This window comes from Pyricularia pennisetigena, chromosome 2 (assembly GCF_004337985.1).
Source record: "Pyricularia pennisetigena strain Br36 chromosome 2, whole genome shotgun sequence".
NCBI classification, from domain to species: Eukaryota; Fungi; Ascomycota; class Sordariomycetes; order Magnaporthales; family Pyriculariaceae; genus Pyricularia; species Pyricularia pennisetigena.
The window spans coordinates 6,923,195-6,948,698 of NC_043741.1; the positions used below are offsets into that span (position 1 = coordinate 6,923,195).

The 25,504-nt window shown below is 54.1% G+C and overlaps 11 protein-coding genes across 11 annotated transcripts; 5 read left to right on the plus strand and 6 right to left on the minus strand.

Annotated features, from left to right (window-relative positions):
* Positions 1 to 215: 215 nt before the first annotated feature.
* PpBr36_01935 (uncharacterized protein) lies at positions 216 to 1,052 on the minus strand (the record flags this gene model as incomplete). The annotated part of the gene is made up of 1 exon (XM_029889119.1): positions 216 to 1,052. One exon carries the CDS (start codon positions 1,050 to 1,052, stop codon positions 216 to 218), a length of 837 nt encoding a protein of 278 aa, XP_029751508.1.
* Positions 1,053 to 2,123: 1,071 nt separating this feature from the next.
* PpBr36_01936 (uncharacterized protein) lies at positions 2,124 to 3,488 on the minus strand (the record flags this gene model as incomplete). Its single annotated transcript, XM_029889120.1, has 1 exon — positions 2,124 to 3,488. The coding sequence occupies one exon, from the start codon at positions 3,486 to 3,488 to the stop codon at positions 2,124 to 2,126; it is 1,365 nt and encodes a 454-aa protein (XP_029751511.1).
* Positions 3,489 to 4,190: 702 nt separating this feature from the next.
* On the minus strand, positions 4,191 to 5,163 carry PpBr36_01937 (uncharacterized protein; the record flags this gene model as incomplete). The annotated part of the gene is made up of 2 exons (XM_029889121.1): positions 4,191 to 4,910; positions 5,005 to 5,163. The coding sequence occupies 2 exons, from the start codon at positions 5,161 to 5,163 to the stop codon at positions 4,191 to 4,193; spliced, it is 879 nt and encodes a 292-aa protein (XP_029751510.1).
* A 1,185-nt stretch (positions 5,164 to 6,348) lies between these two features.
* Positions 6,349 to 7,591, plus strand: PpBr36_01938 (uncharacterized protein; the record flags this gene model as incomplete). The annotated part of the gene is made up of 2 exons (XM_029889122.1): positions 6,349 to 6,393; positions 6,494 to 7,591. The coding sequence occupies 2 exons, from the start codon at positions 6,349 to 6,351 to the stop codon at positions 7,589 to 7,591; spliced, it is 1,143 nt and encodes a 380-aa protein (XP_029751464.1).
* Positions 7,592 to 9,268: 1,677 nt separating this feature from the next.
* Positions 9,269 to 11,176, plus strand: PpBr36_01939 (uncharacterized protein; the record flags this gene model as incomplete). Its single annotated transcript, XM_029889123.1, has 2 exons — positions 9,269 to 9,676; positions 9,791 to 11,176. The coding sequence occupies 2 exons, from the start codon at positions 9,269 to 9,271 to the stop codon at positions 11,174 to 11,176; spliced, it is 1,794 nt and encodes a 597-aa protein (XP_029751463.1).
* A 601-nt stretch (positions 11,177 to 11,777) lies between these two features.
* PpBr36_01940 (uncharacterized protein) lies at positions 11,778 to 14,167 on the minus strand (the record flags this gene model as incomplete). The annotated part of the gene is made up of 4 exons (XM_029889124.1): positions 11,778 to 12,260; positions 12,339 to 13,649; positions 13,728 to 13,836; positions 13,926 to 14,167. 4 exons carry the CDS (start codon positions 14,165 to 14,167, stop codon positions 11,778 to 11,780), a joined length of 2,145 nt encoding a protein of 714 aa, XP_029751145.1.
* A 952-nt stretch (positions 14,168 to 15,119) lies between these two features.
* On the plus strand, positions 15,120 to 16,344 carry PpBr36_01941 (uncharacterized protein; the record flags this gene model as incomplete). The annotated part of the gene is made up of 3 exons (XM_029889125.1): positions 15,120 to 15,141; positions 15,236 to 16,218; positions 16,300 to 16,344. The coding sequence occupies 3 exons, from the start codon at positions 15,120 to 15,122 to the stop codon at positions 16,342 to 16,344; spliced, it is 1,050 nt and encodes a 349-aa protein (XP_029751146.1).
* Positions 16,345 to 17,940: 1,596 nt separating this feature from the next.
* PpBr36_01942 (uncharacterized protein) lies at positions 17,941 to 18,129 on the plus strand (the record flags this gene model as incomplete). Its single annotated transcript, XM_029889126.1, has 1 exon — positions 17,941 to 18,129. The coding sequence occupies one exon, from the start codon at positions 17,941 to 17,943 to the stop codon at positions 18,127 to 18,129; it is 189 nt and encodes a 62-aa protein (XP_029751147.1).
* A 755-nt stretch (positions 18,130 to 18,884) lies between these two features.
* On the minus strand, positions 18,885 to 19,730 carry PpBr36_01943 (uncharacterized protein; the record flags this gene model as incomplete). Its single annotated transcript, XM_029889127.1, has 2 exons — positions 18,885 to 19,565; positions 19,641 to 19,730. Coding segments are annotated over 2 exons (771 nt in total), but the record flags the coding sequence as incomplete, so codon positions are not given.
* Positions 19,731 to 21,203: 1,473 nt separating this feature from the next.
* On the plus strand, positions 21,204 to 22,243 carry PpBr36_01944 (uncharacterized protein; the record flags this gene model as incomplete). Its single annotated transcript, XM_029889128.1, has 3 exons — positions 21,204 to 21,386; positions 21,470 to 21,760; positions 21,896 to 22,243. Coding segments are annotated over 3 exons (822 nt in total), but the record flags the coding sequence as incomplete, so codon positions are not given.
* A 426-nt stretch (positions 22,244 to 22,669) lies between these two features.
* Positions 22,670 to 24,532, minus strand: PpBr36_01945 (uncharacterized protein; the record flags this gene model as incomplete). The annotated part of the gene is made up of 1 exon (XM_029889129.1): positions 22,670 to 24,532. One exon carries the CDS (start codon positions 24,530 to 24,532, stop codon positions 22,670 to 22,672), a length of 1,863 nt encoding a protein of 620 aa, XP_029751142.1.
* Positions 24,533 to 25,504: the final 972 nt, after the last annotated feature.

Genomic DNA, 25,504 nt, shown 5'->3' on the forward strand with positions numbered 1-25,504 from the left:
GGATGCATATTTATGTTACGCCCTATACGATTGGGATTACGAGGGTCATCTCAAAATCCTCTGTATTTTTATTTTGAAACAAAAAGACAATATTGACATATGCCCAAATTATGTAGTAGTCTCGAATGAGATTTGCGTTTTTTGTCCACTCGAAACTAGACTAGTTCAACCAAGAGCCAGCTCTCAGGGTCTCAAACCCAACATCAGCGCAAAGGTCACAGCGGCGGCTCGATCCAGTTCGCGCCGTTCCAACCGAGATCCCTCCCGCGGCACGGCCGACAACCGGCCTGGTAGTCGGCGGCGAGGCAGGGCGCGTTGAGCTGCATGAAGGAGTTGTCGGCGGCGGACCAGCACGATCTCCCCATGCGCAGCTCGGGGAAGACAAAGTCCATCTGGCTGATGCGCAGGCACCACCAGTGGTAGTAGTTGTCGCCTCCTTCGCCGCCCTCTCCCGCCCTGCGTGCCTGGCACTGCTGCGCCTGGCACCCCGTCTCCATGTTGCGCGCCGCGCACCGCGAGTCGGCCGCCTCCCGCTGCGAGCGGACCTTGTCGGCCTCCTCGGACGGGTTGGCGCAAGACGTCTCGGGGCAGACGGGGGTTGGGCCGGCGGCGGCAGGGGCGGCGGGGGCGGGCGCGGCGGATCCTGGCTGCGCGGTAAAGGGGTGTACGATCCAGGTCCGGGTGGTGGTGTAGCTCCAGGCCGAGAACCGGGTTGATGTGCTCGTCTTGCTGCGGACCAGGTAGGTCGTGTCGGTTCCCGCGACCATGTGCGTTTCGAGGACGGTGGCCACGGGGCCGTTGGCTGTTATCGTGGGCGGTGGTGCGGGCAGAGGCGGCTCGATGATGGTGGTTGTTGTGGTTGCGATGCGGGTCATAGTGTCGTAGCCCGGGTAGCCGAGGTCGAGCAGGCTGTTGTGCGTGGTCGATGAGGTTGTGCACGTCGTGCTGACGGTGGTCTTGGCGGTTGGTGTTGCGGGGATGGCTGCTGCTGGCCGTATTGCTGCGGCCAGCAGGACGAGGAGAAGCTGTGCTGTTGTGGAGAGGGGAGGCATCTTTTCTTTGCGGGTTAAGGGGCTAATTAGAGGGATTATGTCGGTGGCTGTGATGCTACCTGGTTGATTATCTTGTATATTATGCTTGAAAACCTGCAACTCAAGCAGTGTTGTTACTATGAGCTTTGCGGTCACGCTCGGTGAACGCAAGTAACGTCCGGAGAGGAGGAGGAGGAGGAGGAGGAGGTGGATGACGGTCAGTGTCTCCCGGTATTATCATAAAAAAAAAGAGTATTATCATTACAAACCTGCTCACCACGCCCCGAAAAGATATAGATCTTCACCGACAAACCGCCGGGCCCAAATTGTATGCACGCTACACCGGCAGCTTCATGTTTCTTGACTGGTGCGGTGGGATTTGATGTACAAAAAGGGGATCAAGCGGAACATGTGGTGAGCTTGAGTCCGTGTGCTACTTACTTGTATGCGGATGGATAATAAAAAACTAAATTAAAATAGCCGGAAGAAACCGCGTGGCGTATCTGTGCCATTGTTGACCCGATTGGGCCATTCTTTTTGTTTCGGTGCATACCCAAGAAAGTTCCGGATCTTTTTTTTTTTTGGTAGTGGAACATGTTTTGTCATTATACCTTGCCCTGCCTGTTGTTGTTAAAAAGCAAAGAAAAAAAGTTCCATCTCCTGGATACGAGATTCTGGAACGGTTATTTGTTTACTCGTGGAAAGAAAACGCGTAAAAAGAAACCTGTAACTAGGTAGCCAATAAAATGAAACAAGGATCAGAAGGAGCAATAATGGGACGAGGTCAGCCGTGGTTAGCTGGAAGCAGGAAATATCCGTCAACTAATGTGGCGTGCCCCTGATGGCGTACACCCTAGTAAAGAAGCTATGACAGGGGAACACCTAGACATGTCACTAATGATCCCGCCGGTGTTGAGTTGCCCAAGGTTACCTGATACTTTAGTTAGTTTGGTTTGTCAAAGCTGCCACAGGAGCTTCATGTAGAAACGACTACTGCCATGGGTTGTGATATGTTTTGGTTATTGGTATAATTTGACTAGCCAAAACTTTGACCAACCCAAAAGAAAAAAAAAAAAAAAGTCAGAGCGGAACTCATTCCAGCTCATCAACGACAAACTCGGTCTCCTCCAGGCCTCTCAGCACCTCCTCGACCTCGCTCGGTTCCGTGATGCCCCACACGCCGGCGCCCTTGACGACGCCCTTGCCGCGCATGCCAACCTCCTTGCCCACCAGGTTTCTTCCGACCTTGCCTGGCCCGATGCCGATCCAGCGCCTGACCTTTTCCCGCTGGTCGAGGTACCGTATGCTCTCCCACCACCTGACGGTCTCGAGACACTGGCGGGCCAGCAGGTCCTTGAGCTGGGCCTCGCTCTCAAACGGGCGGGCGCTGATGTTGCTGACGCAGGGGATCTTGGCAGGAAAGGTGACCATGCCGCCTCCCTCACCGCCGGCGGCCAGCATGTCCCGCACGACGGCGACGGCGGGCCTCATGATGGGCGAGTGGAAGGGGCTGTCGCTGTTTAGGCGGACGGCGCGGGGGTCGTGACCCAGGAACTGGCGCACGTGGGCCACGAGGGTCTTTATGCGGTCCAGCTCGCCCGACAGCACGATCTGGTTCTTGCTGTTGACGTTTGCGATGGAGACGTGCTCGATCGGGGCGTCCGAGGCTGACGATTCGGCCTTGGCGCCCTCGCTCGAGTGGCCCAGGAACTCGCGGATGGCCTGCACCAGCCGCGGCAGGTACTCGGGCTCCGTGACGATGGCCACCATGCCGTATTCGACGTCGGGCCTCCCCTCGCGCGCCGCCCTGGTCGCGGCCGCCATGGCCTGGGCTCGCCGCTGCACCAGGCGCAGGCTGTCGCGGAAGCTGAGGTAGCCCCCCGCGACCAGGGCGGCGAACTCGCCCAGGGAGTGGCCCAGCACAAAGTCGACCTTGTGCTCTAGCGGGGAGAAGCCAAAATCGCGCTCGAGCACGCGGAGGATCAGGATCGAAGTGGCCATTATGGCGGGCTGCGCGTGAGGGGTTGCCGTCAGGAGCTTGTTGGGTCCGTCCCGGATGATGTCCGAAAGCTTGTAGCCCAGGCAGTCGTCGATTTCCTGGATTATGGGCCGGGCGGTGGAGGGGAAATTCTCCAGCCAGGGATTCAACATGCCTACTTTCTGGACACCCTGGCCAGGGAAGAATATTGCTGTTTTTGGGCGGCGTGGTTTGCCGGTGGTGGTAGAGTTATGTCTGATACATGATGGGGTTCGTGCTGAGGGTGTAGAAGTAAATGTAGATGTGGAGCCATTACGGCCTTGTTGCGGGTTTGATGATGTTGAAAACGATAAAAATGGCCATGAACATGACGATAATGACGATAATGGTAAAGGTAAATAGTTTGTAGAGGTTGTTATTGTGAATTTGTGACTCCTCCTCCCAGCGATGCGCCGTGTGGCGACCGTGATGTTTCCCATGGTGCTTGCTTTCCCTTGGCCCGTGACTCTCCCTTCAAGTTGGTGATGTTATCCGCCGAAGCCGAGGTACAGCAAGATCAGCAGATCAACCGGCCGACCGACCACGCAATTGCAGCCGATCAAGAATTGACAAAATCTCGCAATGTGTGCGACAAACCTGGAAGGGTCTTATATATAAAGTAAAGTAAGTCGTGGTTAGCGAAGCGTTATGTTTGAAAAGCAACGGTGGTGCAGTAAATAAAATAAAAAAGAGATGTAGGTCCGAGGCAGTGAGTCTATAATGATGTGCAAGGTGTCAGGTTACTTAGCAGTTTGCACGCTGGCACGAGCTTGGCGAACAAGAGCCGAGTAAGCTGCCGCCCCATGGGGTAAGTACTGCATACTAGTTAAAAAAAAAAAAAATAAACGCCGAAGCCAACCGGATTTGGGACTCTTTCCCATTTACGTCTCAACAATTCAAATTTTCATTTTTCTTCATCATCAGAAAAACTCTCGGCCCAGAATCAAAAGGATAAATCAAGTCATGTATTTACAGAAAGAAGAAAGGACTTTTGCTAGCAAGTCGTATTCTTTCATTTTCTCCCTTGCAGATACCCAATAAAGGCATGTTGTTTCCCCCTCATGAAAACCCCTTTATTTACAACTAAAATAAAAAAAAAAAAAAAGAAAAGAAAAGAAAAACGGATCTCTCTCCCAAAACCTTTACGCAATCAGCCCAAAGAACCTAAGCATCAGGTCCTCATTGACCGGCGCCGTGTGCCCGACGCCGTTGCCAAAGAACCCCTGCAGCTTGCTGCCGTCTCCGTAAATGACCTGGGTATACTGAGCCGAGGGCACGCCCGTGACGTTGCGGGAGATGGTGACACCGAGCACGTTGCTCCACTGCTTGAGGGTCTCATGCGCGGCCGCCGGCCTGACCAAATAGTCGGCGTTTCCGTGCCAGATCTGCATGCGCGGCCGCCGGCCTGTGTAGCCTGGGTATGAGTTGCGGACAAAGTCGCCCCACTGCTGCGGCGTGTGCGTCAGGCCCTGGGCGCAGGTCTGGTTGGCCGAGAACGGGGTCGCGCCCGCGGCACCCGCGAAGCAGGCGTGCGCAGTGCCGCTGTACGCTGCCCCGGCCTCGAACACGTCCGGGTACGATCCCGCCATCACGTTGGTCATCATGCCGCCCGAGGACGAGCCCATGACGTACACCTTGTCCTTGTTGCCGTTGTACCGGTTGAGAGTATAGTTGACCATGGCCACGATGCCCTTGGCGTCGCCGCCCTGTCCGTGCGTGAGCGAGGCCGGGTTCTGCACGTCCCAGCAGTTGGACTGGTTCGGGGTGCCGGCGTAGATCAGGATGAAGCCGTTCTGGTCGGCGTACGACGGCAGGCGTGTGCCGCTGAACCACTGGCGGGCGTTACCACCGCAGGGGTGAAGCTGTTGTGGATGAGACGTTGAGTTAGTTGAGGTTGATACGATTGTGTTTTTTTTTTTTTTTTTCCTCCCGAAAAAGGGGAATAATATCACTCACAGCAACTATAATGGCTGGGTTGGTGGCCACGCGGTCCGGCACATAGATGAACATCTGGATGTTGGTAGGATTGTCTCCCCAGTTGGTGACCTGTTGCAGCTGTGCGGCCGAAGCCATGGCCGCTGTCGCCAGGACGCTGAAGATGCTGGAGAAACGCATGTTGGCAAGCACGAATGGTGGTGACACAAGTAGCTACAGGCCTTGACAGACTAAAGAGCGGCTGGGAACAAACAATAAGAATTCGTGGAGGGCTAAAACCACTGATGAATTCTCACATTGTGGGTTCTCATTTTTCTCATCAGAGTGCGGCCATCCCCATCTTATATGTGACTCTCATCAAGCCTTCATGGGCCTCAAAAAGCGACATTTCGGTTCCAATGACGGAAAAAAAAGACATCTGCGCAAACAGCATACATAGGCGGACAGTATTTCTCCGGTGACGACCGCAGTGGCGCCAAGGGACGAGAGACAGATTCGGTCCGGGGATAGCTTCATGGGATGAAGTTGGGTGCATAAAATCTGTTTATATTAAATCGCCAATATAGACCCAACCAGAAAAAAATTTCTTGGTACCTGCCGTTTAAGCCGTTTTAAGCATCACATCATTTTGCAGACTTGGGGGGTCTAGTGACGTTCCAACGTGGGATTGACAAGCGGCTAAAGTCAAAAAGGCAAGATAAGCTGCTTGCTACCCGCGGACCTAAGACCAGAAACGGACCTTGGGAGTTCAAAAAACGGGACACGGAACCAAGACTCCCCTGACAGCGGGGTGCATCGGCATCGAGGCTCGGGATGGAACGGTGTGGTGGGAGTTGAAGTCGGTAATTGAAGACTGCCGAATTAACATCCCGAGTTCGAGGATGAATTCGAAATCATCATTCGCTCCAAGGTAATTGTCCTTGTCTCTCCCGCTCCCCTGCCCCCACTGAAGAAATTCAGCGGAACGAGTGTGTGTCGAAGTTGACATTCAAGGACGATCAAAAAGAGATTCGAGATCCAAAAAAATAATGTGCATGGCTGGTTTTGGTTACATTGGGGTCATTCAACGTCAAAGTGCAGGGTTAGGGGTATATCGCTGGATAATGAATCCCTGCCGTAAGGCCAGGTACCTGCAGGGATCAACTAGCTTAGCATCTGTCTACTGTCCACATCCTGAACAGGTACAGTAGGGGACAGCTTTCCCGCGCAATCGCATCTCGCGACAAAGACAAAGAAAGACCAAGACGCCCCTCGACCGGTTTCATCCGCTTGCACTGCAGGAAACCCATTCTTCCACAACAAACTTGCGGCATGGGAATTAACAGCACATTGTTCATCAAAAATTAGGAGGTGATCTGCGTCAAAATGTCGGGCTTCCTATCCCTGATAGGGTGGACTTTTCTACCCAACGTAAGTCTCGCCGTCACTCATTGCCCGGCAAAACGTCCCCCTCACCACCACCTGGCAGCCGCAGAATTCGATCTGACCTCTTCCGAAATCAATAAAACAGCTCGTAACCGGCTGGGTACAAACGATTTACTATGGCATAACCGTCCGCGCCGGCGATCCCAAACCCCAGCCTGGCACCGCCCGCTACGCCGAGCACCGCCGCCGCATCCACATCCTCGTCGTATCCCTCTACCTCCTATATACCATCTATGAAGCCGACTACGAGCTCCGACGCGAGGGCTCTTTCTACTCGGACCTGGGTCTCCTCCCGTCGGCAACCGACAAGGAAATCAAGTCCCGCTTCCGCCGACTCGCGGCCCAGTTCCACCCCGACAAGGTCTCGGGAGACAGCGACGGCAGCGCTGCGCTCTTCTTCATGCGGCTCAAGACCGCCCAGGAGACGCTGGTCAACCCGGCCCGCCGCTTCGCCTACGACCGCTTGGGCCCGGACGTGGTCTCGTGGACGCGCTGCACCACGATCCACGACTTTGTCTCGCAGGGCCTGCAGAACCTGTTGCCCTTTTACAGCGCCACCGCCGCCCTGATGTGGTTTCTCGGGTGGATGGGATACCTCGAGTGGGGACGCACATGGCGTTGGTTGACCTTTTCGGCCATGTTCCTGTTCGAGGTGCACATCATCACCCGCCCTCGCCACCCGGCCCTGTTCGTGCGTTTCGTGAACCCGGTCCTCACCCGCCTGTCCGCCCTCATCGGCACGGCAGCCGTTAACCGGCAGCAGCAGCTCTCCACCCCATACCTACCATTCCAGGCCATCCAGCTCGCGCGCAAGGTCGCCGTGACGCTGTACGTGGCCTTCTCTCACATCGGCCCGCTGCTGGGCGCCGACACGTCAAGCGGAAACATCAACGTGTCCCGCAAGGAACGTGATTCATCAAAGGCCGACGAGCAGCTACACCAAGCTCTCATGCGCCTCGAGCAGATGGCCGGCGCCGTCGCCGGGGACGCTGACAACCTGCTCAAGATGGAGCTGGTGCCGTTCCAGGGCGACGCCGAGGCCGTGGCAAACGTGCAGGGCAAGATGAAGGAGTGGCTCGTCAACAACACGATCCGGTCGGATCCGATGGTCAGGGATGCGCTGGGGACGGCACTGAGGAGGAGGAGGGTCGGTGCACCTCACGGTGCGCAAGGGACCAAGTAGACTAGACTGTTTCTGTCGGCAGCATGGGCATTTGACTGGCGTTTTATAAACCATATTTTTGCAAACATGAGCATTATTCAACCAACAACAAACGGCGAAATATTACCAAGTTGTTTTGCTCAGGACTTGACGACCCCTCCTCGATCGTCAGGCTAGCCGGTATCCGTAATCCGTCCAGAAGACGCTTTGATCAAGCAAAGGCACTGTGCAGGACAGTAGTAATATAATGTACCTTGCCTGGACTGAGGTACCTGTAGGCAATCTTACCACGTGGAAGCACCCCATAGTGGATGGATGATACTGTGTATTTGCATGGGTCAGCCAGTGTTTTCACCTCACACATGTTCGTCATCAAGTTCAACGGGGCCAAGTATATTTTTTTAGGCTAGTGAAGCAGTGCAGTTAGCTTCGTAACATGCCTCTTCGGGTTCGCGTGGGGGGTCAAGCTCTCCTTTGTATGCAGCATGCAGCACCTGCTACGACAGTGACAACAAACGCGGGGAAAACCCGTGCCAGCTGAAATGTACCCGTGATCAATACGCCCAATCACACGGCCGTTGGCAGAGGACCCTTGCATCATCCATGCTGCCGAATTCCAGGTACGAGTTCCCGATTCGCCTTGTCTTTTAGGGATTTTGTTTGCACTGTACCGTACCCGTTTTTGTGGTTTTGTACTTGTGTGTGTGTGTGTGTTTTTTTTTTTTTTTTTTTTTTTTTTTTTGCTTCAAAAAAGTTCTTGCCTTGGGTGGCGCAGGGGGGTTTGATCAACCCGAACCTGGTTTTGTCAAACATCTCCAGTTTTTATTTTTGGGTGTTTGGGGTTTTAATCTTATTGCTGATGACCTGTCCTCGGACAATTCACAACGATCACCAAAAAAAGGAGCATCAAACGGAGTAGACTTCATTGTGGGTTTTTCTTTTTCCATCGAACGGCATCTTCCCTTTCACTCGTTCAAGTTTATACCCTCCGTCCCGAGGAACAGACGGCTTTAAACTTGGACGGGGATCCACATCACACACCCCCAAATCCCGCCCGTTGGGTTTACAAGGAGGAGCGCGTCGGGGTGTCTCAATTTCACAAGGTCCGCCGTTGCGAGGCAGGGTAGAGAACGAAATACCTGTCAGCAGCGAACAGGTCCTTACTCAAAGAGTCGTCACGCACGCAAACGGAACAAAAAAAGCTCTCACAACCAATCTACCTGAGCTTTGATGGAACGGGATTGGGAGTGTGTGTCCGCAGAACTTCTAAAACCCTTTTATTCTCCGCCGCTTATGAGCCGAGGCTTTTACAACCAGACTAGTCTTTTTTGTTTTTTCCCCTTCCCTTTTCTAGCGTCCGCCTGTCGTGTTGTCTCTGATTAGATCTACCTTGAACCTATTCGACACTCCAAAATCATCTCATCTTGCCAGGCGATTATCACACCTTCCGCGCTAGGCCCATACCACCACGATCTAGTGACCCTTGGTGTGTCTGCACAGTCATCGTGAGGACAGGGGAGATCTTGAATTTATTTTTTGGGGGCCAATTTATTTTTATTATATCCCGCGCTTTTTTTTTTTTTTTTTTTTTTTTTCCTTTTGTCGAGTCTTTTCTCGCTGAAAGGCTAAAGGGATATAAAAGAGACCTCAGGGAAATTACAAGGAAAGCAACAAACAAGAAATAACAAAAAAAAGAGCATGAGGCTCTACCCTCGCTGGCCTCTCCGCGCGGAGACGACAGGCAGCTACGCCGGCGTGCTGATCCCGCTCGAGGAGGCCCACCTGTACAGCCACTCGGCGCGCAGCGGAAGGACCGAGTTCGAGGAGCCACCGTCGACGGCTGACAACAATGACGACGAGGCAGGAGGGAAGCGCGGCGACGGCGGGGAGGAGGCGGGCATGCTCGAGATGCGGGCGGCAGAGTACAGCATCGAGGGTCTGAGGCGTGAGGTCCGGCTGGGCGGCGGAGGAGTCCGGCCGACGGCCTATGAGATGAAGTCCAAGCTCATCAACAAGGCCGTCCAGGACATTGGCATGGGCCGGTATAACTGGCAACTGTTTTTCCTCTGCGGGTTTGGCTGGTTTGCGGACAATCTGTGGATGCAGGTGAGTGTATTCTTTTATATAAACTATTTTCTGGTTTTATCATGTGCAGATGAACAAACACTGAAATTGTATGCTAAAAAATTTCAACCCAACCAACCAAAAAAAAAAAAAAAGGGCGTCTCCCTCCTCCTACCCTCACTCTCAGCCGAATTCGGCATCTCGGAAAAGACGGTCCGCTACACGACCTCGACCCTCTTCCTCGGCCTCTGCGTCGGCTCCTTCACCTGGGGAATCGGCTCCGACATGATGGGCCGCCGGATCGCCTTCAACGCGACGCTCTTCATCACGGGCGTCTTCGGCATCCTGGCCTCGTATGCCCCGTCGTGGGGCTGGCTGTGTCTGATGCTGGCCGCGCTGGGCTCGGGTGTGGGCGGGAACCTTCCCGTCGACGGCGCCCTGTTCCTCGAGTTCCTCCCCGACGCCAGCAGCAGCCTGTTGACCCTTTTGTCCGTCTGGTGGCCCGTCGGCCAGCTCTGCTCCAGCCTGTTTGCCTGGTACTTTATGGCCAACTGGCCCGTCGAACAGGGCTGGCGCTGGTTCGTCTTTGCCATTGGCGTCGTCACCCTGCTCATGTTTGCACTGCGCTTTTTCGTCTTTAACCTGTTCGAGTCGCCCAAGTTCCTGCTCTCCAAGGGCCGCCAGGCCGAGGCCGTCGCCGTCGTCCACGGCCTCGCCTACCGCAACGGTGTCAAGACGTGGCTGACGGAGAAGATAATGGACGACGTTGCCGGCGAGGACGACGACAACGGCGACGATGTTTTTGAGCCCTCCAGACGGCCGGCTCTCGACACCACCTCGGTCCTGCGCGCCAAACTCGCCTCCTTTTCTGGAGACCGCATCCGCCCGCTGTTCAGCAACAAGACCCTCGGCCTAGCCACCGCCATCATGTGGTTCATCTGGGCCACCATCGGCATGGGCTACCCGCTCTTCAACGCATTCCTACCCCAGTACCTCTCGCGCGGCGTCAGCGACTCCACCACCACCGCCGCCGCCATCGTCGCCGCCCGCGCCGAGACGCAACCCCAAGCCATCTCGCCCGAGACGTACCGCAACTACGCCATAACCTCCATCGTCGGCGTGCCCGGCTCGCTCCTGGCCGCGTACACAGTCGACCACCCGTCGCCGCTGCTCGGCCGCAAGGGCACGCTCGCCATCTCGACCCTGGTCTCGGCCGTGTTCCTCTTCGGCTTCGCCACGCTGGGCACGACGCCGTCGGCGCAGCTGGCCTTCTCGTGCGTCGAGGCCTTTTCCCAAAACATCATGTACGGCGTGCTGTACGCCTTCACGCCCGAGATATTCCCCGCCCCCGTCCGCGGCGCCGGCACCGGCGTCGCCAGCTTCCTCAACCGCGTCGCCGGCCTGCTCGCCCCCGTCCTGGCCGCCAACATACCCGGCGACGGCTCCACCGCCCCCATATACCTCTCGGCCGTGCTGATCCTCGCCGCCTTTGTCGCCATGTGTCTCATCCCTATCGAGACGAGGGGGAGGCAGAGGCTGTGAGGACGAGTTACGAGTGAGCAGAAATACGGACAGGGGGAAGTTTGTGACACGCTGCTGTTGAACTTTAGTCATGTTACTACCAGTAGACTTGTGTTTTTTTTTCTCTCTTTTTTTAGATGTATTTTTTTCTTTTCTGTTCTGCTTACGGCCAGGCTCCGGTAACCTTGTTCAAATATTAGTTGAACAAAAGATTTCTATAGTTTCCTGTACCTAACCAAAAACACTGGTTTTCAGAAATGCTGCCTGCCATATATTCAGCTTTTTACTGCAAAAAACAAAACAAAACTTGGTCTATTAAGCTTAGTATAAACGCATAAAAGATTAACCGTGTTCGCTCGTTGACATACAGACGACCATTCCCCTCTCGTAACGCTAATTACAGCCACTGTCCTCTGATGAAAAACAAAAGCCAAGTTCTGTGAAAAACTAGGATCAAACCACCCAGGTTACAAGAGCCAACGCCATCCCCATCCAAAACGCCGTCAGTCCTAATGACAAGTAAATATTCCATCACCACACTCCCAAAACACCGCTGTCAATGCAGACCACAAATACAGAGAGGGCATCACAGAAAGACCGGCAAAGCAGTAACCCCGCTAACCTAAAGCATCTCGCCATCCCCCTCCTCAGCAGCAGCCACGTCTTCATCCTCGTCCCAGTCTACTTCGTTCTGCATGGCCTCGGCCTGTCTCTGCACCTCGGCCAGACCAGACAGCTCCAGTACATAATCCTTATCCGACAGCGCCTTCTTGACAAACTCCCATCCATCTGACTTGTACGCGCCGACAATAGGCAAACTGCATGCACTGCAGTTCGGGTACGACTCGCCGCTGATGATCATGTTCTGAAAGTTGGCCAGGAAGCCACGAACTTGGTGAGGGACTATGCCCAGGGCATGGTCTGGTGGGTCGCGTTGGTACTCTGGGTTGCTGGGCGGCCCTGTGGGCTTGGGAGCGGGAGCGTGTTCCCTCTGTGGGTGTTGGAGCACGCTTGTGAGCATCTCCACCAGCATTGCTGAAGCAATGGCGGCGACTCCGGGCCGCGTTACTGTGCACTGCTGGTCTAGCGTCTGATCCTTCATTGACTATATACGTTCTTGTGTCAGTAGAGCATTCCGTGTTGATACAGACAGTGCTATCGGGTACTGCAATATGAAACCTACGTCAGAAGGTGCCACAACGTCGTTGCAGAAATAGCACCCCAATGTCGATTCGGTACCATCTTTTGGCGCAGCACCATGACGCATGACCACGTATGTATCGAAACCAAGAGCTGCGTTCATGACGATCTTTCCCTCGGCTTTGCCCATGACCGTGGGCAACCACCTAGACTCCCTGGTGTCCATCAGCAAGAAAATAACATCGTGAGCCTTGATCAGCTGCTGGAGCTTCTCGAAATCCTCCTTGGTTTGTGCTTCGTTGAGCACCGGGTGGCCAAGCATTGGTACAGAAAGTACATGGCCCTCAGCATCAACGCTTGGATTGATCTTCTTGAGGGCTTCTGCCGCCTTGGGTGCCTTTGGTACACCGCCAGAGAGACAGTCTTCGAACTCGAATAGTGGCTGGCGGACAGGATTGGAGAAAGATACATTGCCGTAGTCGACAAAAGTGATCTTACGAACGCCCCAACCCATCAGGTTGCGCGACACATAGCTCCCGAGAGTTCCTGCACCCAGAAGCAAGCATTTAAGAGATCGCATTGCTTCCAGGTCGAGCTTTGGCGAAATGCGCCACTTCATAAGCTTCAAGTTCAGGTCAACCGCCTGATCCGCAATTCGTGCCGGATCCATGTACTCAGCAAGGCTGATAACCCGAGCCTGCAACTTGCTGCTCGGGTGACGCTCCCACCCGGTGACCTTGGGCATCTCCGAAGTCTGTGCCGTGGCAGGGCCTTCGGAGGCGAGGGGAAGAACGATGCTCCGAGGCTCGTCCCTCCTAGCCTGAGTATCTCGGTAGCACAATATCTTGACCTTCTGGAGCTGGAAGCGCTGCCTGATCAGAACAAGCAAGTTCCGTAGCGGCCACGATGGGTTCTCAGCGTAGCTAGAGGAGTCGACAAAAGCAATATACTGGTCCTCCTCCTTGACCCCCTTGAAGAACCCTTTTTCAAAATCGCCCAATGCACCGATGCTCCATGTGAAGCCAATATCGTCTCCGTCCGAATCGTCGCGCGGCAGACCCCTTCGGAAGGGTCCGGAGCGGTATGGGACCTTCTTGGCAAGGAAAAAGCCGTGCTGCCTAGTGTCGTGCGCATAGCGAAAAGTACCGACCTCATTGACAAGCGCTGTAGTCTCCTTGGAACTGAAGCGTTCTAAAGGTCCATCCCGCCTCCAAGCTGGAACCGAATGAAGGGTAGGGTATGCGAACCAGTATGTGAAACGGTACTTTTTGAGATCTGCGAATGAAAGAATTGCAAAGGAGGAGAGAAGTGAAGGGATTTCGTATATGGAGCCATCTTTGATAGCATCCCAGATCTGCAAGGATATGGTTAGCAGGTAATGAGGACAGTTGTTCCCTGAAGAGTCACTAATCACATCTTTTCTTGTACATACCTGAGCTCCAGCCTGCCGTAATATCGCGCCCTTGTCTGCCTTCTTGAAATCTTCTATGGTGTTGAAATTCCGGATGCTGCCGTCTGCGCGAGTATATCCCATAGGAACACTGACAAGGGGCTTGGAGTCAGATGAACGTATTTCACTCATTTCCTTAGGCCCTTAACCCGGTCACAAAATCATGCTGCAAAAACATACTGTGAACTAGACAAAGCCCCGCCTTGTATCTGCATTCTTGTGCTTTCGGCTGGGGGCCTCTCCGACATTGGCTGGTAGAGGCCAATAACAGGGCGGACCGAGTCGTCCAGCTTGTCATGATCCAGCTTGCGAGAGAACAGAGCCGAGTAGAAGGGCATCTCTATCTGCGACTCGAATGGCGCGAACTGCAGCGTCTGAGGTGGCGCGGCAGCTGCCGCTGCCGCTTCATCATTTCCGGACATGATTGAATGCGGTAACGGTTTAAGCTATAGATGCAACCCAGGGTTGTGTCGACGCTCCAGTATAACTGTTCTCTTGGTTGACTGTAGGCAAAATTTCTGCGTGTTCCTACAATGAAAAGTATACGAGACTTGTTATCGATGCCAGTAAGTCGTAGAGCGATGATTTTCTGTTAACCTCTGAGGAGTGTGGCAAGCGATGACAAAAGGTTAGAAAGCTCCGGCTGTCTGGCGTAGAGAAACTTCGTGGGTGATGGCTGCCTGCTTGCCTGCATGCACAGAGCTCAACCAGCTGCAGGTGGGATTGAAGATGATGTATTGCGGGGTAATCTTTGGGGCAGCTGCTGCTTTGCGTGTGCGCGCGCGTGGGTGGGCCCTTCTCAAGCTCCCCTGGAAAGCATCGATGCGGTTATGTGTGGTGCTGACCAGGCTGCAATAGCCTCCACTTCTACCTTTTTTTTACTGAATTAGGCGCCTTACCTAAGGCAAAAGTCAACCTGCCAATTCAGTCCGGGCGAAATATCCGTTTGGGCAAGGGAGGCTGATGTAGTAAAATAACGACACGTGGTAGATGACCTGTGATCTTCCCAAATTCCTTTGGCTCAATTTCTTCAGAAGAATACCTTGGACATGTGGCATTTTGAACAACACGATGGTAGTCAAAAGTTCATCTCGTCATACGGAAGAAGCTCGAGACACCCTGGTCATGCTTCTGTTGGCGGGGCTGACAGGGGCAGAACGGGAAAATATCGGCCTAGTGTCACCCTGTCAAAACATTGTGTCTAGCAGAGGTTTGGAAGCGCGGTGTTGCTCACTTGGGATACCTTTCACATGGCACATGTATCAAGCTCACATCAAATCAATTAGTAAACATCGACAACTTGCGGAGGCTGACTGATTGCACACCCAAGGCTTGCGGGCACACTTACTCAGTGACTAATTCTTCTTCAAAATCATGCTTATTGGCATTTGCGGCAGTACGTTCAAAAACACAATCAGAATCCGAGGGCTCAAGATCCCGTGACCAAATCTTTTAGCAAGGCCGTAGAAGCTGAAACAGGGCCCATTCAGGTCTCTGTGCCGGGAAGAGCACTGTTGCTCAATATCTCGTTGAGCATCATGGCTTCAAACGGCTTCGCATCAGCAAGTCTCCGAAGGAGCCAGTGAAGGTAGAGGGCCAAGATGGCGTCAATGGTACCTCCACTTCAGGTCAGACGCAGACAGCTGTCACTTCGAATGGCAAATTACTAGAGTTTCCCACCGAGACCGACCTTTTGGATTTTGTCACAAAACGATGGCGGGACCGCTTCGTGACCCTGGTCGAGGATGCCAACCTCCTCGACCTCCTCGCCAAACGCCCTTTCTTCCTGCTCATCAGCGTCGACGCCCCGCTCACCATTCGCTGGGAGAGATATCAAAAACTGCAAAAGGAAGGTCCCGTACAGGAGGACCTCGCAGCCTTTGTCCAGCGCTCAGACGAGCACCTCTACGATGCCGCCTCGGGCCACATGGCGCTCATGTCTCGCGCCACAGTCCGGCTGCTCAACACGTCCTCGTCGGTCGCGCACCTCTTCGCGACGCTCGGCAAGGTCGACCTGCCCAACGAGGACCGTCTCCGCCCGACCTGGGACGCGTACTTCATGTCGCTGGCCAGCCTGGCGGCGCAGCGCTCCAACTGCATGAAGCGGCGCGTGGGCTGCGTCCTCATCCGCGAGAAGCGCGTAGTATCGACGGGTTACAACGGCACACCGAGGGGCCTTCTGAACTGCGGCGAGGGCGGGTGCGGGCGTTGCAATGAGGGGTTGAGTTCGGGCGTGGGACTCGCTACGTGCTTGTGTCTGCACGCGGAGGAGAATGCGCTCCTCGAGGCCGGAAGGGATCGGATCAGAGATGGCAGCATCCTGTACTGCGATACATGTCCGTGTCTGACCTGCAGCATCAAGATCGCCCAGGTGGGCATCAGTGAAGTTGTTTACAGCCAAGGGTATAGCATGGATACCGACACGGCTGCAGTGTTGCGTGAGGCTGGGGTGAAGCTGAGGCAGTTTGTTCCTGTGAGTGGCATCTTTTGTCTTTTATTCATTTCTCGTATTGTGGGCTCTCCAGTCAGCTAACCAATCATGAATACCTTTCAGCCACCAAACGGCTTGATACATCTAGAGAAGTCTGAGTTTTACTGAGATGCCTACGAAAACTAACTCTTAGAATTAGAAGAGCCGTTTTTTTTTCTCCCCCACAGTGAAGGTTACTGTGAATTACCGCAACATTACTTTGACATTATAGGTCTTGCTTACCAATCTATTAAGTCTTGGTGATTACACTTTCAAGTGGATATCATTCGGCCTAAATTGACCAGTCGAGTGACGTGTAGTGCAGAGATGGGGTTGGGCAAGCTTGCAATCGAACCATCATTACCCAATATGACCGTTGGACGCCTCCAGGTTTTTGCGGCCAAGTTCTGCACGAAAATCGGCTAACCTTACCTTCCAGGGAACACCGGGCCAAATAGCATCGCATCTTTGGGAACCTTTGGTATTTTTTTGAGGGGTTTCCTTATTTACTCTCCTACCAACTACGACTCTTCTCCTCGTTGACTGGCAAGACCGGAGATGATTGGGTCACCCGACAGCCCAAACACAGAAATAAATGACTAGCCATCCAGAAAAAGCCTGACAAGGCCTAGCATCTCGGCAAAACGGGGCAGCAAAAGCTTGTCAGTGAACGCCAAGTGGGGCGTTAGCGGGGAGGCAGGGGGGAGCTCGGCGACGCTGGGGTAAGCTCGAGCCCTGTTTGTCCCGCCTGGGAGTATAGCGAGCGTACATTACCTGTTCCGAGCTGGCCGTTGTCTGCATGCAGGCAGATGATAATGCGTACTTGGGATGTCATGGAGCCACTTCTTTTCTCATTTATGGCAGTTTACCTTATAATGGCTGAGAGCTTTGCCTCGGTGAAAGCAAGGGTAGAAGTTTAAACCGGGGGCCTTCTCTCGTCCTTTTCTTCGGCTCCCTACCAATCCTTCTATTCTTCTTTCCTTCCTCACCCACAACACTCCCATCTCAATCGATCTAAACTCATCGTCCATTTATCTTGGAGTTTACTTGTCTTGAGCGTTGAAAACCATCCTGCCGTACCCCTTTTGTGCTTGTTGCGACGTTATCCGCCAAACAACACTCTTGCGTCTGAAAGCAATTCAGGGTCCCGTTCGCAAGCCACACCGTTTTGCGCCCAACGTTCTATGAACCGCGCACCCCACGGGAGTTTCGGAGAAGTGCTATTCGCATCCAGGAAAGCTAAGGTTTAGCAAAGGTAAGCATAACTCTGCCTTGACTCCTCATTTTACTCTTCTTAACTATCCACACACGAAATCCTTCTGTTATACAAACCTCCTCTTGGCTACATTGGCTCTGTTTCTGTGGTTGTCCGTCCGACCGTTAAGAGCATACACCATCACACGTCAGGGCGCAAAGGGGCAAATCTTGCCCTCAAATCCCAAGTCCCAAGAGAAAAAAACAAATCATTCAACTCATTTCCCAAAAATTCAAAAAAAAAAAAAAAAAAAAAAAAAAAAAAAAAACAAACAAACAAGTTCATCTTCAAGACTCACTTTTCTTCTGGGCGCCGAGTCCCAAGATACCTTGGCATAATCGTCGAGCTGACACTTCCACCATAAACGAAGCGCAAAAGTACAAGAAAAACACATAAGGAGCGAGATCCACAGCAGAGTTCGACTCCAGCAGTCACCAGATTTGCATTTACGGGAAAAAGTAATAAAAAAAATGCCGGCAATCAACACAGCAGCTCTCGTCAAGCGCGAGGAGAACTGGGCCAAGCAGGAGGCCGGTGTCGTCGTCGTCTTTTGCCTCGTCTTTATCATCGCATGCATCGTGGCCGGCGTCTTTATCCACAAGAAGCTCGCCGCCAGGAAGCAGAGGAAGGCCCATGCCGAAGCACAGGGTGGAAAATAAAGCAATCAACAAAGCACAAGCATGGGATGAGGGGATGAAGCTCCGATGAGGCCTTTTACGGGTATCGTATATCTAGCGATTTAATCGAGGATGGTTACTGCATTCATTGTCTATTTGATTCACTGATATCACTGCACTTTTGTGTAATCTTTATTCTTCTTCTTCTTCTAATTTTACTCTTCCCACTGTAACAACACCATACCACCCTGCGAGATTGACCCTCCTATTCACAATACTCACGCAGGCAACGGCGCTCGACTGGTACGTTTGAGCTGCCAAGGTTCAGCTAGATGCGTTAGGGCCAACTCGAAACGACCAGACTAAGGTTTGGATGCATTCCATCCTAACTTTGAAAAAGTCGAGTTTCGGCTATCTCCCCAGGAAAACATCCTCCGTAGCTACCTTTCGACTACTGCTTACACAAGCCACTCGACCACTCATATGCGAGTGCAGGCCTGGGTTTCGTCGTTGAAGGGTGTAGACCTGACTCAATTGCGAATGTGCTAGACTCGTGCCGACGGAGCAGGTGAGCTTCCGAAGCTATACTAAAGAAGCCTAGACACTTGCATTTATGCGACGGGTAGCTTCTAAGCTAGGCCTTGACTTTGCGTCATGACACGCAGAGCGATCACGCGGGAACTGATTTTTTTATGCTTGACACAGAGCAATGATGAATGGTATTCTTCCGACGCTAAGTTTACAGCATGAACTACCTGCGCCTTGTACCAAGAACAAATGCAAGCTTGATACCCAGTTTAGCAGCTGATAACGGCTGGTCCAGGTGGGTAATACACGCCTCCGGAACCGGACATGTCGGTGGCGCCATTGGCGCCGTAGATGTTGACGAGGATGCCGCGGTCGTTGGCCGTGTACGCGCCGGGGAACTTGACCGTCTGCGACGGGGAGAAGCTGCCCGAGCCCGAGACCTTGATCTGGGCGCACGAGCTGTAGAACTGGAACTGGTTCTGCCGGCTGGCCGAGTGCAGGGCCAGCAGCTCGACGCGCATCAGGTACTGGCCGGGCGCGACGCACGACGGCAGGTTGAAGTAGTGCCAGCCCTGGTTCTGAATCAGCGTGTCGACGGCCCACTTCTTGGAGCCCGAGTCGAAGCCGACCGAGTCGATCTTGAACCAGTTCGCGCTGTTGGGGTTGGCCGACGCGGCGTTGTCGACCTTGGCCAGGTATACCTGGATCGGGCCCTTGTGCGACGCGGCGATGGGGTTGTCGGGGTCGTTGGGGATCTGGGCGCCGCCGATGATGTGGCCGTAGTAGGCACCCACCCTGGCGCCCGATGGGACGTCGATGACGGCGGACGAGGTGGTGCCCGGAGTGCCGCAGGTCAAGGAGTTGGAGCTGACGTCCATGACGGGGTTGTTGTTGCTGGGGGCCCGGATGCCCGTCAGTTGGCCCATGTCCTTGCCGTTGACGGACACTTTCTGTTCACATCCGAATCCTGATTAGCCAAATGACCTTTGTAAGTCGGCTAGGGGGAGGCTTATGGGCTAACGAACCTGGAAGATGGCATGGGCCTGCACCGCGGAGACGCAGGCGGCAACAGTAGTAAGTGAGAACTTCATAAAGGGCAACAGGCTGTGATGACTCTATTCGACTATGAAGGCTACCTTTTCCAGGAGATCGAGACGTCGCGGGATGGCAGGGTGACGTTTCAGATCTCATCAACGTTTGTTCACGATATGGGAAAGACGCATTTATAGTCGATACAGCACAGCACCGACTATCAATCTAACGGCAGTTCTTCCGAAATCCTAAACAGGCATGTTGCTCTCCTTCCTATGCGGAATCTATAAACCGCGCAGGCTATCCGAACTTCATGAGACAGATAGAGTGCAGGCGGAGCCGAGAAGCCAAGATTTTGCTGGGTGCCACCCGGTGTACTCACTTGGACGGCTGGACATTGTCCACAAATCATCGGCATTGAAATTCCCATCTCGCATGCGGGTGGCTGTGGGATACACTACCAAGCATCAAGTTCATGCCTGCGCAAGTCCGTCAAATCTGACAGGACGGAGGGCGGATGACTACTTTGACGTGAATACAGACAAGGGCCGGCAATCTATTCCCAGACAGTGAACATATTAGTCCGAGTCAGCTGGAGAACACGGTCCGGAAACCCCGTGATTGACGCCTCTGTGGGGGTGACCTCCGATGAGATACTGTGTGATATTTGCTGCGGCATGTATACAAGCGCCCGTGGGACATATGTAGAAAGGTGCTATATGCAAAACAATCGAACGGGAGGATGTTAGGAAGATCGACGAGTCCAATTCCAGCTCTGGGAAAGCCGTTCTTGGTTTCAGCTGGGGAATTATTCCACGGCCCAGAATCCCGTTTGAGAGGCCTTCTTTGCCATCTGTGTAACGCCATAGTTTGGAACGGATGTTTTAGGCAAAAAGCACTTCCTCCGCATCGCAGCCATAGAAAACGTCTGATTGTGGTTGGACCAAAGCAGCTTCCCAATAGAGACAAGTCGGAAGAAGGCTGCCTTTTTGGAACCGAATATGAATGATAAATTGCGGTGTTGGACTGCCGACCCCATGACGATATCGATCTTGTTCCCAGAAAAGGAATGCTGTGAACAACAAATGCTGCCAAGCAAAGATATTTAATAAGGTATAATCTCCTGCATTAAAAATTAGACGCTTTCTGAGGCCAAGTTGAATGACAAAATGAAGAAAGGTGAAGAAGCCAAACATGACGAGTGATGATTCTGGATCCTGGGGGATTGTTGCTCAGAGGGACATGGTAAAGGGTAGGTAAGAGTGCCCATCTTCCTGGAAGCTGGTTTGAGGGTTAGGGTCCAATTGAAATTCTGTTCAGCAAAGCTCAAGCAAACCATGACAAGGAGCAAGGAGCAGATGTGATTATGTCAGCGAAGCTTACAGCCAATCATAACAACGGCTTTTGTCAAGGCAAATCCAATCAATGGGTGGATGGAAACAAGGCGCTGGGTGCGAGACGAGAAGCTTTGGTGATATTCGAGGAGCTGCCGGCAAACTACAATCACCACATTTCCTCACAATCCGTGCCGACGTCGACCTCCGAACATCCGAAGACCACTCAATTGTACCTGGCCCATCCTCGGCGCCGACCGTATCTTTGAAATGGCAAGCAAAATGACGCCTTTAATCCGCACCGCCGTCCGGTCGGCATGCCGCTCAACACCAAAGCCGCAGATCAGCATGAGCAGCAGGACAATCTCTTCGACGGCCTCAAGACGTAGCGATACGCTCATGGTCGTACGTATTCCGCTCTTTAACCTTTTCATCGTTGGTCCTGCTTGCAAGTTGTTGACATGAAAGAAACCCTCGACCACAAACAGCACCGCAACACGCCCGACAACAACCCAGACATCCCCTTCAAGTTCTCGGCCCAGAACGAAAAGGTCATCACCGAAGTCCTGAAGCGCTACCCTCCCCAGTACAAAAAGGCCGCCGTCATGCCGCTGCTCGACATTGGCCAGCGTCAGCATGGCTTCACCAGCATCAGCGTCATGAACGAGGTCGCTCGCATCCTCGAGATGCCTCCCATGCGCGTCTACGAGGTCGCCAGCTTCTACACCATGTACAACCGCACCCCCGTGGGCAAATACTTTGTTCAGGCCTGCACGACGGTATGTGACTTTCTGTTATATTACTCTGCAGCAGGAAATCTCTTTGCTTGGCACAGCTCAGGCCATTTNNGAAGATTCAAGCCTAGGAACTAGATGAAGAACAGACCGTTGCTAACTTTGCCCTCAAACTCACAGACACCATGCCAGCTCGGCGGCTGCGGCTCCGACGCCATCGTCAAGGCCATCAAGGAGGAGCTCGGCATCTCGCAGGGCCAGACCACCCCGGACGGCCTCTTCACCTTCATCGAGGTCGAGTGCCTCGGCGCCTGCGTCAACGCCCCCATGATCCAGATCAACGATGACTACTACGAGGATCTGACCCCGGAGACCACCAAGAGCCTACTCGCCGGCCTCAAGGACCCCAGCAAGCCCGTGCCTCCCGCTGGTCCCCTGAGCGGCCGCCACTCGTGTGAGCACAGCGGAGGCCTCACGAACCTGACGAGCGAGCCATGGGGTATTGAGACCACGAGGAGTGATCTGTGAGGAGATTTTGGTTTGAAGTGCAGCAAGGGCCGAGCAGCTTGGGCAGGTAGAAACTAGTGGAATTATGGTTGATAAGATGTCATCTGTAAGAACGGATGGGTAAAAGACGAAGGGCAACACACCAAATTCTTTATTTTATTTTATTTTATGTACATACACTCTGTATTGTCAAATGCATCAAGGAAGGTTCAAGAAAGTAACTGGACTTTTGCCCATGCTCCAAAACGGATATGGACGGGTTCAGACTCTGCTCGTGTTTGATGAGCTTCTTGGATGCTTAAGCTATAGAAAAATCCGACAAGTTAAATCATACACATGGGCTGTTGCCCATCCTGAGATTGATAGAACGGCGTAATATAACCTCAAGAAACGCTCAAAATCCGCTCGCTGGCTACCAGGAAATGCCAACATGGGAGCAGGACGGATCTAGTCCAACCTCAAGATCCACCCATCTCCTAACTTCCTCCCTGCCTCGTCGACACCGCCCCACACAACGATGGCATTCTCATCTGCAAACCCGGCGACGCCGGCCCAGCCCCTCGGCCCCGGTCCCGAGGCGGCACGCTCGTCGTCCTCGTCAAACGCCCGGCCCTGGATGCGATACCACCTGCCCTCGCCCGACTTGCGGCGAAGCACCTTGCTGAACCTGTCCATGGCGGACGCGGCGGTCATGCCGTGCGCGGGGACCTGGTAGGCCCAGGCGTCGTCGTAGAACTGGCCCGCCTCGGGGCCCTCGCCCAGGAGGACGACGATGTATTCGCGGCCGCCGCCGGCCGCGACGACGCGCATGCCATGGGCGACTCGGGGCCCCGGAGAGGGATGCTGTGTGGCGTCCTCGGCCGTGTGGTCCGACTCCTCGCCGAGCGACCTCCACGAGCTGCTGCGGGCCGTAACGGTGACCTCCTCGCCCAGCGCCGACTTGTCGTCAAACGTGTCCAGGCCGAGCACCAGATACTCGAGCGTCGCAATGTCCCCACCGAACCTGTACAGCCGGGATCTGCTCACGCAGATGGCGGCGCCCGCGATTCCTGCGCCGGGAGCATCGGGAAGCTGCTGCCAGACTCGCGTGTGCACGTCAAATGCCCAGACGTCGTTGGTCAGTGTGCCGTCGGCGAGCACGCCGCCGTGTACGAAAAAGGTGCCGTACCCGTCCGTCTCCTCGTCCACGGCCGCCGCGGCGATTTTGCCTACGATGGGTGCCTGCGGCGTCCCCACCTCGGCGCTGTCCCCCTCGGCCCACTCTCGCCAGTTGCTCGGCCTTCGGCCGGCGTGCTTGTTGAAGCCCCAGCTGCCGCCGCCCTCGCGCCTGCTGTGGCCGTGCTCGCCCGGCTTCCCTGGTCTGTCGGTCGCCGTGGCGCAGTGCTGGATCCGGGGGGAGGGGTAGGTCGGGTGCGCAACGGTGCTGAGCGTGAGAGGCGTGAGAGGGGCGGGCAGGGCTGGCGGTTGGGGGTCTAGGGCGGCCCAGTCGTGCGTCCTTGTGTCGAAGGCCCAGACGCGGCCACGCTCGTCCAGGGGAACTTTGCTGCTGATATCAGATCCACCAAAGATGAAAATGCGACTCCCGATGACGGCTGACGCATGGCCTGTGCGGGCAGGCGGTACCTTGTCTGCTGGAGGCGCGGGGCCGGCAGCGGCTTTCCCCTTGTCCACTCGACTGGGGCTGGGTGGTACAGGAGGCAGCTCGTCAGCTTGGTCGCCAACGGCGGAGCTAGCGTCGTCGGGTACCGGCTCGTTGATGATGGGCAACTCTGGCGCAGAAGCCGTTGTCGGGGATGTGAGGGAAATCTCTGTGAGCTCCTTTTCCTTGCCTGTGCTCGCCATTTCCTGTTCCGTCAGAGTGACGCCCTCCTCCTGCGGCGCGTGCTCGACAGCCACGGGGGCGGCTACGGCCTTGATGGTGTAGTAGTCGGCGCTCGCGCCGCTCATGGGCAAGATGACGGCGTGCATGTCATTGGTGATCTGACCGCCGCGGGAGGATGTTTCGCCGCCAAATATGTAGGCCGTGTTGCCGACGACGTCGAGCGTGTGATTGGAGCGCGGGAGCGAATCCATCGAGATGCGCTCCCAGCTGGCCTTGATGGCGTTCCTGTCCGTGGGCGGGCCGCCCATGCCGGGAAGGGATGGCATGGACGGCAGGCTGACTTTGGGCATGGTGGGCATATTTGGCATGTTTGGCATATTAGGCATGTTGGGCATGTTCGGCATGTTGGGAAACTTCTTAGGTAGTGCCTGCGGAACGGTCTGTAGCACCTCGGTGGTGCGACGCTTAAGAGTGGCAAAGGACTCCATGGTGGGTAAACTCGCCAGAGAGTGAATCTCACGTCTTTGTCACTTATTGGTTGTCAGTAGAGGTCGGAAAATTGACCAGCAATACAGATGACGGTTGAATTATGTCTCCCAGGTCGGAATAAGACTGGGTCTGGGGATGGGGAGCCTACCAGTGAGCGTAGCTGAGCCAGGGAGTGAGGCCTGTTAGAAAGAGGGGAAGCTAGCTGAAGAGCTTGTGACGTAGGAATGTACCTGATGCGAATAAAGGTACCTCAACCGAAGTTAAGCAACGCGATTGAATAAATAAAACCTCAAAAAAAAAAAAAAAAAAATACCAAGATGACACGACCATAGACTCTTGGGGTATCAGTTGATATTTTCGACGGTATGGATCAGAAGGGTGCAGAGACATAAATTGGGCCGCCCGGCCGGCCTGGCGTTAGCAACAAGAGGAAGCACCTTGCTCTGCCTCAAGAATTCACCAGGATCTACAGTCAATCCGATATCGACCCCAGCAGCCAGGGTGGGACACGAGCCAAAAGTTGGCCAGTCATGGTCCCCGAGATGGGATGACGTGTGGGGGCAACCCAATTATCACGTTTGGAGAGACAGGACTAAAGAACTTGTCGATGTTGAGTCCAGTGAGCATAAGTGCAGTGGACATGAACAGTTAGTTGCCAAACTAATCAAATCGAGTTTGTGGCTCTATATTGTCCGGGTTGAAACCAAGGATAAGGTTAGTCATTGCAATTAACTCTATGTCCAGCGAACATAATATCAATCCGCCATACAACCCAGGCATGACATACCGACTACCTACCTATGAAGCGTGTAAGAACAAGCTTTAATGATGCCAATTGCAACCTGATCGATACCCACACGACTGGCACTGCTCCTCCGCTGGCCCGGCAACCGTGACGTGAATCGAATTCCGTTCCATCATTCCCGCAGGATCCTGATTTGTCCATCATTTTTGTTAAATACGAATTCCGG